The following is an 11,600-nucleotide window of genomic DNA, read 5'->3' on the forward strand; positions in this document are numbered from 1 at the left end:
GGGTGATCTTGGCTCACTGCAACCTCCGCCTCTGGGGTTCAAGCGATTCTCCCGCCTCAGCTTCCCAAGTAGCTGGGATTACAGGCGTGCACCACCATGCTCAGCTAATTTTTGTATTCTTAGTAGAGTCGGGGTTTCACCATGTTGGCCAGGCTGGTCTTAAACTCCTGATCTCAGGTGACCTGCCTGCCTCAGCCTCCCAAAGTGCTGGGATTACAGGCACGAGCCACCACGCCCAGCCCTGTGCCTAATTTATAAATTATACTTTATCATAGGTATCTATAAGAAAAAACATAGTATACATAAGGTTCAGTACTATCTGCAGGTTTAGGCATCTACTAGGGTCTTGGAAGTATCCTCCGAGAGAAGTAAGCACTACTGTTTTGTGTGACTTTGCTTATTAGTTGCAGATGGAAAAATAAGTGTATTGAAGAGGTTATCTTCAATAAATATTTAGGAGTTTTTAAGAACAGGCATTTAAACTAATGTTTCAGAGGCATAGAATCATTTTCAGACTCATAGCTAGAAATGACCTTAGAGGCCAGATCATGTAGTATTACCTTTTACAGATGATGAAACTATTGTCTTAGTGTATAAATAACTTTCTCACATTCATACAACTGGTTAGTGATAAAATGAGGATGAGGTATGGTTTTCCTTGCAAGACTCCCAGCACTTTTCCTATTACACTGAACTTTGTATACATGTTATCTCTCCCCAAAGTCTAAGTTAATGGAAGACAGAGGTCATATCCATTCATCTCAATTTTTTTAAACTTTTTTTTTTTTGAGACAGAATCTTGCTCTGTCACCCAGTCTGGCATGCAATGTCATGATCTTGGCTCACTGCAACCTCTGCCTCCTGGGTTCAAGCAATTCTCCTGCCTCAGCCTCCCAAGTAGCTGGGATTACAGGCACACGCCACCACGCCCAGCTAATTTTTTGTATTTTTAGTAGAGACGGGGTTTCACCATATTGGCCAGGCTGGTCTCAAACTCCTGACCTCATGATCTGCCCACCTCAGCCTCCCAAAGTGCTGGGATTACAGGTGTGAGCCACTGCACCCAGCCTCATCTCAATTTTTATGAAAGATAAAAAATTAGAATGCCTGGCAAATACAGCTGCCAAATAGCAGATGCTTAGTTAATTCTCTTTGAATTGAGTTCTTACATGATGAAACATTCTTCTTCTTGGTCTCATGTTCATGAGAAGCCACTCTATTCACTGAATGTTTACTGATGTCTTACTATGTGCCAAGTACCAGACTAAGATAAAAAATGAGAATTAAAATGAAGATCTCCTTTCAGTTTTGGGTCTATATTAAAATGTTACTGTGAGGGTGTTCAATTTCTCAATTAGAAAGGGAAGGAAGTGAACTTTCAGCTAAGCTATTTCCCTTTCATAGACTCATTTGCATTTCCTAAAATTTTAGTGCTAACAAGAACTTAGGTTACCTAAGATCACATTGTCAGTAAATGGCAAATCAAGGGTGAGAATGAACATCAGCTCCCTCAAAATCCAATATTCCTTCCATTACAAATAATCTCTTTCTTGTGCATTTTTGGAATAACATATACAATAGTTAAATTTATGAGTGTTAATAAAATGGAAATCCATGTTTCTTCTGGATTAGATATTAAAACACCTGAAAAAGGATATGGAAAGAAAGTGGGATGGGAGAACAGAGCCATTGACTCTTAGTCAAAAGAGCAGAAGATGCCCTAATCATCTGTGTCGAATTACGGAATATTACAGGCGCACGCCACCATGTCTGGCTAATTTTTGTATTTTAGTAGAGGTGAGGTTTTGCCATGTTGGCCAGACTGGTCTCAAACTCCTGGCCTCAGGTGATCCGTCTGCCTCGGCCTCTCAAAGTGCTGGGATTACAGGTGTGAGCCACCTTGCCGGGCCTAAATTAAAACAAAAAAATTTTTTAAATTTAAAATATAACAGAGACAAGGTCTCACTATGCTGCCCAGGCTGGTCTCAAACTCCTGGGCTCAAGCCATCTGCCTGCCTTGGCCTCCCAATATGTGGGGATTACAGGTGTGAGCCACCAAGCCCAGCCGAAAATATGTTTTGACTCTGCACTTTCATCCTTGGATACCAATGTACTTTGTAAGCATTAATTGGCTGTTATCTAACCTTGTGTCTCAAGGGTATAGACTGTTATTTCTTCATCCCACAGAGGAATGAACTCAGTTCCAGAGAGGTTTGGAGAATTATCCCAGCATAGCGAATAGTATGATTAAGCCAAGCAAAATTTAAGCCTAGGAGCTTAAATTCCTCTTAAGATTTGGCCACCTTGATGTGATCTGGGAATTTGGGAGTTGTGCAATCCTTATGGTTTGTTCCAGCTCTCAAGCAAGCACTAAGGAGCTAGGGAGAAGGCTACCCTTCATTAAACTCTGTCTGGCCCTTTGCTGGGTTAGCTCATTTAATCCTCCTAGCAAGTATTTCCCCATTTCACAGATAAGGAAAGTTTCAGAGGTTAAGTAACTTCTGCAAATTCACATACTTATGTAAGAGGCAGAGTCAGAATTGAAACCTTTCTTTCTGACTTGAGTTCATGTGCTTCGTGGAAACCATGAAATTATAAATTTGGAGACCTGGGCTCTAGGCTGATTTTGCCACCAAACTGAAACATAACACTGATCAAAAGAGCCAACAATCCTGACCCATAATCATCTCCAGCTCCTTTGCTCAGTCATGGGCTTCCTTAGTTTACCTTAGTTTATTCATCACCTCACACGGGGACACAAGTGGATCCACGTAGTAGGCCTCCTGACTTCATCTTTCTTCCCTGCATAAATATCATTCGACCATTTTATATTGCACCATATGCTAGAACAATGGCAAAATTTGATACGTTATTTTGAAAAATTGAAACTCCAAGATTAATGCTGTTAAGAATCAATCCAAACTGGATGTTTTTCTTATGTAGAAATAATCCACATAGAGATAGTCATGTGACCTGTCTATCTCCTAAATCTCATCGGGAGGGCTTCCGTAAGCTGGTGAGAGGATGTTGAGAGGGAATTGCCTGGAGGGAGATGATTTAAAAGGAGACTTAAAAGCCTTAAACATGGGGGTAGGAAAAGGTCTTAATAACCAGGAATTCACAAGGACCTGAGGATGAGGAGCTAAATTTGGGAGAGGGGAGCAGAGATGGGGATGGTTGAGAGTTACAACAGGGGAGGGAAAGGAGGAAGGACAGAGGCTTTCTCTTTTCTGCAGCTGCTTGGCCTGGCTTCTCTGCCCACGGCAACTCTTGCACGTATCTTAGGGCCTTTTCACATTCCAGAAGCTGGCAGTGCCCTCAGCCAGGTATAGAGCCCTGTTGGGTTGGTTGGTTTGTCTTTTACCCCCTTTTGAATAGCAGCCCCTCTTGGCAGGCTGATGCCTTGGAGAACATCATTGTACTTGCTCCACACCAGGCACGATGTGTTTTCAAACTGCAGACTCTTGGACACTAAGCCTGTTGCCTTCTCAGATGGAAACTTCTTTTCATATTTCAGCAGGTCATTCACAGTCCCCACCTCATTCAGCCTCCATGGATGCTGCTGCCCCCACAGTTCTCCTAATGCCAAATCCCCAGCACTCTGTCTCCCTGGCCCATTGAGTCATATATTTTATTTTAGTTTTAGTTTTTTAAACTCAAACGTTATTTATTACGTAGGTATTTATTACACAATGATGGACTTTTACTGATAACTCGTGATGGGCTTTAGGGTAGGATTCCTAGTAACAAGCACGGTCACCAGGGCCTCCAAACTTTCTGGATTTGCAGCGATGAGGGTCAGCCACCAGCAGGGTCCAGCCACATTGGATGAGGACGTCTTTGACCTTCTTGGAAGCCACATGTATTTCTGGTAACAGGCCACCAGGGCTTTGGAGATGGACTGACAGATAGCATGAATCTGGGCCACCTGACCATCACCCTTCACTAGGACATGGATGTCCACGTCAGCAAATCGCTCCTTGCCCAGAAGCAGAACTGGTTCCAGCAGTGTGCATGACTCCATCATCTCCAGGGGCCGCCTGTTTACTTCCATGAGGCCACTGCCATGTTTGCGGCCCGCCATGGCTGTGGTCATCTTCCTCTGTCCAAAGACCTGCATGGACTGCAGCAGGCTCTTGGACCACATGGCTATGGGCATAGATGAGAGATCCTCACCATGCAGCATTGCTCCTGGAAAAGCCGGTGTCATATATTTCAATGCACCCATTTTATAGAACATATGGTGAATATCTTAGAGTTCTTTCTGTTTTCTTTATTGAAATATAGCCAAAAAGTTAGTGGACCCATAACACAGAAGGAACTAGCAAGTGATAGATTCCTCTTATTTCTCAGTGGCTTGTCTGATGCAATCTGATTTTGGATAACTCATCTACCATTCATCCATTCATTTCACCCTCAACATAACACACCAAAAAAAAAAAAAAATCCTAATAATTTTCTTTGTCAAGAAACTTAGGCTGGGCATGGTGGCTCATGCCTGTAATCCCAGCACTTTGGGAGGCCAAGGTGGGAGGATCACCTGAGGTCAGGAGTTCGAGACTAACCTGGCCAACATGGTGAAACCCCATATCTACTAAAAATACAAAAATTAGCCAGGCATGGTGGTACACACCTGTAGTCCCAGCTACTCGGGAGCCTGAGGCAGGAGGATGGCTTGAATCCAGGATGTGGAGGTTGCAGTGAGCTGAGATTGCACCACTGCACTCCAGCCTGGGCGACAGGGCGAGACTCTAAATTTCTCAGCTTGTTATCTGGGAAGAAGAAAAGCAGAAAGGAAGGAAGGAAGGATGGAAAGGAACCTAAAGACTATGGGTAGTAAATGGCATTTAAGCTGGGACCCTCTCTCACATCACGTAATTTTATAACTAGTAATTATTCTGCCATTGAAGATTTTTATTTTATTTATTTTATTTTATTTTATTTATTTTATTTTATTTTATTTTACATTTTTTTGATACAGAGTCTCACTCTTTTCCCCATGCTGGAGTGCAGTGGCACAATCTCGGCTCACAGCAAACTCTCCCTCCGGGGTTCAAGCAATTCTCCTGCCTCAACCTCCCCCTGCCTCAGCCTCCCGAGTAGCTGGGACTACAGGTACAGTGCCACCACACCTGGCTAATTTTTGTATTTTTAGCAGAGATGGGGTTTCACCATGCTGGCCAGGCTGGTCTCAAGCTCCTAACCTCAAGTGATCCACCTACCTTGCCCTCCCAAAGCGCTGGGATTACAGGCATGAGTCACGCCCGGCCTGGTTTGTTTTTTTGAGACGGGGTCTCACTGTGTCACCCAGGCTGGAGTGCAGTGGCGCAATCACAGCACACTGCAGCCTTGACCTCCCAACCTCAGGTGATCCTCCCACCTCAGCCTCCAAGTGGCTAGCCCAATTTTTTTTTAAGTGAAAATTATTTTTTATGGCCATTACTATACCAATCCCAGAACTCAAGACTCCTCAAGTCTATGAAACACAGCTCTGAAAGGAGCTGCTTCAAAGTATTGTTTCAATTATTTCTGAGATTTAGATTCAGTTAGCACAATAAATACAGTATAAAAAGGAAGGCAGAGAGGTGGAGAGGAGGGGGGGAGCCTGAGACTATGTTGCCAAGATGTTCTTTTTGTAGAAAATGACTGTTAAAGAAGGAAGAGCTCATTCTCTTATCCTTTTAAATCTCACAGCTTCATAATCCTCCCTAAACCTGACCTTCCTTTCTTTTTTTAATTTTTTAATTTTAATTTTTATTTATTTTATTTTATTTATTTTTTTTATTGATCATTCTTGGGTGTTTCTTGCAGAGGGGGATTTGGCAGGGTTATAGGACAGTAGTGGAGGGAACCTGACCTTCCTTTCAACTTGTATTGGAAACTCTCCAGTACTGGTCTATTGTCCAACTCAAATGATAACCTTTCCTATCTTCTTTCTTCTTGCCCACCCTATACAAATAGGTGGTATGGTTTTTGCTTTTATTAAAACTTTTTTTGTAACCAATGTTTATTTTTTATCAAAATATTCCATGCAACTAGTCTAGGGGTCAAATAATGCTAAAAAGGCTTAGAGCAAAAGCAGCAGTTTCACTCCTACCCCTTCATCACTTCCTACCACTCAGAGGCAACTACTCAACTTGTTCAATTTATTGCTTTGTGGGTACATAAGAGTGGGAAAACAGGCCGGGCGCAGTGGCTCATGCCTGTAATCCCAGCACTTTGGGAGGCCGAGGCGGGTGGATTACCTGAGGTCGGGAGTTCGAGACCAGCCTGACCAACATGGAGAAACTCCATCTCTACTAAAAATACAAAATTAGCCAGGTGTGGTGGCACATGCCTGTAATCCCAGCTACTAGAGAGGCTGAGGCAGGAGAATCCCTTGAACCTGGAAGGTGGAGGTTGCGGTAAGCCGAGATCGCACCATTGCACTCCAGCCTGGGTGACAGAGCAAAACTCTGTCTCAAAAAAAAAAAAAGAGTTGGAAAACAAAATTTATCTCTTTGGACATTTATCTCTGTTATATCTAAGAAATCCGTACATGTTATCTCTAGTTTGTCACATAGCATTTTTTTTTTTTTTTGAGACAGGGTCTTGTTCTGTCACCCAGGCTGGAGTGCAGTGATTCACTGCAAACTGTACCTCCCTGGTACCAGGGATTCTCATGCCTCAGCCTCCTGAGTAGCTGGGATTACAGGTGTGCACCACCACACTCAGGTAATTTTTGTATTTTTAGTAGACACAGGTTTTCACCATGTTGGACAGGCTGGTCTCGAACTCCTGGCCTCAAGTGATCCACCAGCCTCAGCCTTCCAGAGTGCTGGGATTAAAGGCGTGAGCCACAGCACCTGGTCCACATAGCAATTTTTATGTTAAGCAACTGTGAAAAGCTTACACACGTGAACTGTTTATCTGATCAAGTTTATTGTTCTTCAAAATTCATGTAGGCCCAGCTACTATGGAGGCTGAGGCAGCACTGCTTGAGCCCAGGAGGTTAAGGTTGTAGCTTGCAATAATTGTGCTCGTGAATGGCCACTGCACTCCAGCCCAGGCAACACAGCAATAATGACTTCAATGTAGTTCAAGCTTGTCCAAACCACAGCCCACTAGCTGCATGTGGCCCAGGCTTTGATTGTGGCCCAACACGAATTTGTAAACTTTCTTAAAACATTATCAGATTTTTTTTTGATTTTTTTTTCTTTAGCTCATCAGCTATCGTAAATGTTAGCCTATCTTAACCGTGGCCCAAGACCATTCTTCTTCCAACGTGGCCTGGGGAAGCCAAAAGATTGGACACCCCTGATTTAATCCACCACAAACCATTCTGAATGAAAAGTTTTCGGAAGTGCAAATCCGAAGAAGATAATGCATTTACCGGATTACAAAATCATTATAATACAATCAGTCAGGATTCTAGCACAGAAGAGATTGAAGCAGAGCAGAACCCACTAGGGTATGTATATTATATATCATATATACCGCATATAATCTTACACAATTGTGGGAACTGCTTAAGCAATCCCTGCAAAGCTGTTATCGTCACAGCTGATCCTGGAGCTTGAAGACGTCAGGAAAGGCAGTCAGGAAGGCGTAGAGAAAAGCAAATACCAGCTGGAACCCACAAAGGCAAACTAAAACCGTGTCAATTCTCTTTGCCTTTGACCTTGATAGTATGGCCATCCTGCAGAAGCAGCTGCGTTCCTTCAGTACACACCTAGCCTAGGAGTAGGAAACGCTGGAGAAGGACTTGGGGGAAGGCGGAGCAGTTTTAGGCCCAGCTGCTGGCCCAAGCCAAGGAGGTAAACCAGCAGATAAACAATAACACGAGCCACAAAATGTCTGCTGCTTCGCTCCCGCCCTCAAATCTGCATGAGAATGTCTCCTGTGGCCCACCCTAACCAGAAACATATCCACAGGGGATGCTGGGAAACGTAGTTCCACCTCGCCAACGGGACGCAATACGTTTCAAAGCCACCATGGTCTACCGCTTCTCAATTTGGCACCTCAGTTTATTTATTTATCTATTTATTATTTATTTAGCTGGGGGATGTCAGGAAGTCACTTTATTTGTAAAATGATGGATTAGACCTGACTATATTCTCTGATAATTAGAAGTTTGCAAAGATGAATAAAGATTTATAAGGCCAGGCGTGATAGTTCATGCCTACAATCTCAACTTTGGGAAGCCGAGGAGGGAGGATCACTTGAGCCCAGGAGTTCGAGATTAGCCTGGGCAACCAAGCAAGACCCACTTCTCTACAAAAAAATAAAAATAAAAAATAAAAAAATAAAGAAAGAATTAGCCAGGCTTGGTGACTTACTGAGGCAGGAGGATTTCTTGAGCTCAGGAGTTCAAGGCTGCAGGGAGCCATGATCACTGCACGGCACTTCAGCCTGGGCAACAGAGCGAGACCTTGGCTCTAACAACAACAACAAAAAAGGTCTTTGTTCACTTGTTTATCTGCTGACATTCCCTCCACTATTGTCCTATGACCCTGCCCAATCCCCCTCTGCGAGAAACACCCAAGAATGATCAATAAATAAATAAATAAATACATTAATTAATTAAAAAAAAAAGGAAAGAAAAGAAAAAGATTTATAAAGTCAATTTTATGGAGGAAGGTCTCTCATTCGGTTCTGAAGTGTTGCGAATCTAAAGGTAGGAAGACAAATTCCCTTTAATTCAGCAAACACTGAGCCCCTACCATAGGCGTCCTCTGCGAAGGAGACACTCCGAATCTCAGGCGCTCACTCGCCATGTGTAAGAGGAAGCGCAAATAAAAGTCCTGGCCAGGCGCGGTGGCTCACGTCTGTAATCCCAGCACTTTGGGAGGCAGAGGCGGGAGGATCACTAGAGGTCTGGAGTTCGAGACCAGCCTGCCCAACATGGTAACCCCCTCCACTCCCCCCACCACACTTCTACAAAAAATAAATAAATAATAAATAAAAATAATAAAAAGCCCTTTCACTCAAGAAGCATTTTGCTTCTCTTAGCCGGAGCCAACCTCCAAAGTGCGAAAGCCTAATTACTGTCCACTCTCACCAAGCCATTAGCAAAATGACCACCTACCTGCTGTGAACACCGAGGTGAGGCTACTACAGTTCCCAGCCGGCCTCTCTCCCGCTTCCGCTCCTGGACTCCACAGGCCAGGATTAAGGCACCCATGTTTTAAACCACACTTAACCTCTAAATAAAGATAACAACTAAGGCATCTTTCTGTCTAATATGACACAACTGTACCATGTACAACACAAAACACGTTAACCCTTTCCCCAGAAAGACGAGGCAAAATTCCTTTTCAGTTTTTGAAGGGTATTCATTTTCCTACCTAATTCACACTTTTCCTTTGGTATTCCACAATTTAAAGACTGATATAAATCTAATCTGCTATTAAGTATGGGTATGGGAGAGGGAAAGAAAATCAAACTACTTTATTCATATAGACACAAACATATTCATGTAAAAAAAGGAAGAAATATTCATTACAGTCCTTATTTCTGCAGCTAGCTACATGGCTGTAAACTATTTTATCAAGCCAGCTGCTTCGGAATGATGGGAACATGATAAGAATATGAATTCCCGCCGGACGTAGTGGCTCATATTACCGCCTGTAATGCCAGCACTTTGGGAGGCCAAGGTGGGCAGACCACTTGAGGTCAGGAGTTCAAGACCAGCCTGGCGAACGTGGCGAAACCCCATCTCTACCAAAAATACAGAAAAAAAAAAAATTAGCCGGGCATGGCGGTGGGCGCCTGTAATCCCAGCTACTTGGGAGGCTGAGGCAGGAGAATCGCTTGAACCCAGGAAGTGGAGATTGTGGTGAGTCGAGATTGCACCACTGCACTCCAGCCTGGGCAACAGAGTGAGACTCTGTCTAAAAAAAAAAACAAAAAACCACAAACAAACAAAAAAATGAATTCCATGAGCATGAGCCCCTTGCCATACTTCATTTATAACTACTTTCTTCCACTTCCCATTCCTATTATTTGTGTCCTCAGCAGGCACCTCAGCTGATTTTAGTTCCCTGCCTGCTAAAATAACCCAGACCTTCATTCCTGAACCGTCTGGACCATCAACAGCCCTGCCTTAACTGGGTTGTTATAGTTTTCAATTGACTTTAATCCCTGGGCTTGGGAGGACAAAGGGGAACCCTGGAGAATCTCTTGCATTCCAGGCATATGCCCCCTTACCCTCATTTCGTAACAGCATCCTCATTTTCTCTCTCTTTTTTTAAGTCTTTTCATTTTTATTACTCAAAAAAGTTTCATTTTTTAATTTCGTTTTCTGACTTTGAGCTTGTGCCTTCAACACTTTCACAACGATTTTCTGCTCCTCGGTAAGGAAAGCATGCTTGATCCTGTCACGAACACATTTAGCACACATGGAACCACCACAGGCCCTGCTGACATGTTCCTTTGTTTTGGACAATCTCATAAGAACTTTAGGTCTTACAGCAGGAACCACTTGAAGTCTGCCTGGGCACATGCCACATGCAGATTTTGGTGCTTTCCCAAACTTCTTGGTATAAAGATAAACAATTCTATTACCAGGGGTTCGGGACAGCCTAGTTTTGGTTCGGGACAGCCTAGTTTTGTTAGAGGCTGTATTGTAGGAAAGCCTACGACGGTATGTCAAACGCTGGACCATTCTGAGTGCCTGTAGACAGCATCCCTGGAAGAGCCCCATTTTCTCTTGATGGTCAGGATCAATCACCACAGACAGTACTCCTTCTTTGCCTGTTGATTCAGAGGCATGAGCCCAAAGTGGCTGGGTAACATTCTCGATTTCCAGTTCATTGGAATCATTGTTGTACCCCTGATGGAAGCATTTATCCCTTTGGAGCCAAAATCTCTGGACCATTCATGGGACTGGAAAGCAAAAGTGTCGCTAATGGATTGCTAGGAGTAATAGTGAGAAGAAACTATTCCCATTCCCATCCTTTGACTTCCAGACCTGGGAATCCTGGCTATGACAGAAATATTACCATATGTTGGATGCTGATTGAGAACACACACTGCCTTCTGAAGAACACTGCCTCAGCCCCACAGGTGTTACCATCTAGCTAGAACTATAATTGAGTCTTCCAAAGGCCATTCTACTGTTCCATCGAGGCAGCTGCTTCAGGACAATGAGGAACATGGTAAGAACAGTGAGTTCCATGAACATGGGCCTTTGGTCACACTTTATTTGCTGTGAAATGAACTCTTTGGTTAGAAATAGTGCGTGTGGAATACTATGATGATGGATAAAGCATTCTATAAGCCCACAGATAGAGTGAATTTCATTTTTTTTTTTTTTGCCCATGGTTTTATGCTTTTGGAGTCTTATTTAAGAAACTCTTTCTCAATCCAAGGTCACGAATATATTCTTCTACATTTTCTTCTATTACTTTTATGGTTTTACCTTTCACATTTAAGTGTTTTGTACACTTGGAGTTTATTTATGGTGTGAAATAGAGAGACCTTTTTTTTTTTCTGAGCAGGATTTCTCTCTGTCACCCATGCTGGGGTATAGAGGTGCCATCACGGCTCACTGCAGCCTCAGCCTCCTGGGGTCAAGCAATCCTCCTACCTCAGCCTCCTGAGTAGCTGGGACTACAAGC

The 11,600-nt window shown here is 43.3% G+C and overlaps 1 protein-coding gene and 1 pseudogene across 1 annotated transcript; both read right to left on the reverse strand.

Moving 5' to 3' along the window:
• LOC100614212 (small ribosomal subunit protein uS9-like) overlaps positions 1 to 4,147 on the reverse strand; it is a 13,605-nt pseudogene extending 9,458 nt beyond the window's left edge.
• A 6,081-nt stretch (positions 4,148 to 10,228) lies between these two features.
• On the reverse strand, positions 10,229 to 10,664 carry LOC739842 (large ribosomal subunit protein eL34-like). Its single transcript, XM_054670471.2, has one exon. The coding sequence runs from the start codon at positions 10,643 to 10,645 to the stop codon at positions 10,229 to 10,231; it is 417 nt and encodes a 138-aa protein (XP_054526446.2). The 5' UTR covers positions 10,646 to 10,664.
• Positions 10,665 to 11,600: the final 936 nt, after the last annotated feature.

This window comes from Pan troglodytes, chromosome 19, assembly GCF_028858775.2.
Source record: "Pan troglodytes isolate AG18354 chromosome 19, NHGRI_mPanTro3-v2.0_pri, whole genome shotgun sequence".
In the NCBI taxonomy this organism is placed as follows: Eukaryota; Metazoa; Chordata; class Mammalia; order Primates; family Hominidae; genus Pan; species Pan troglodytes.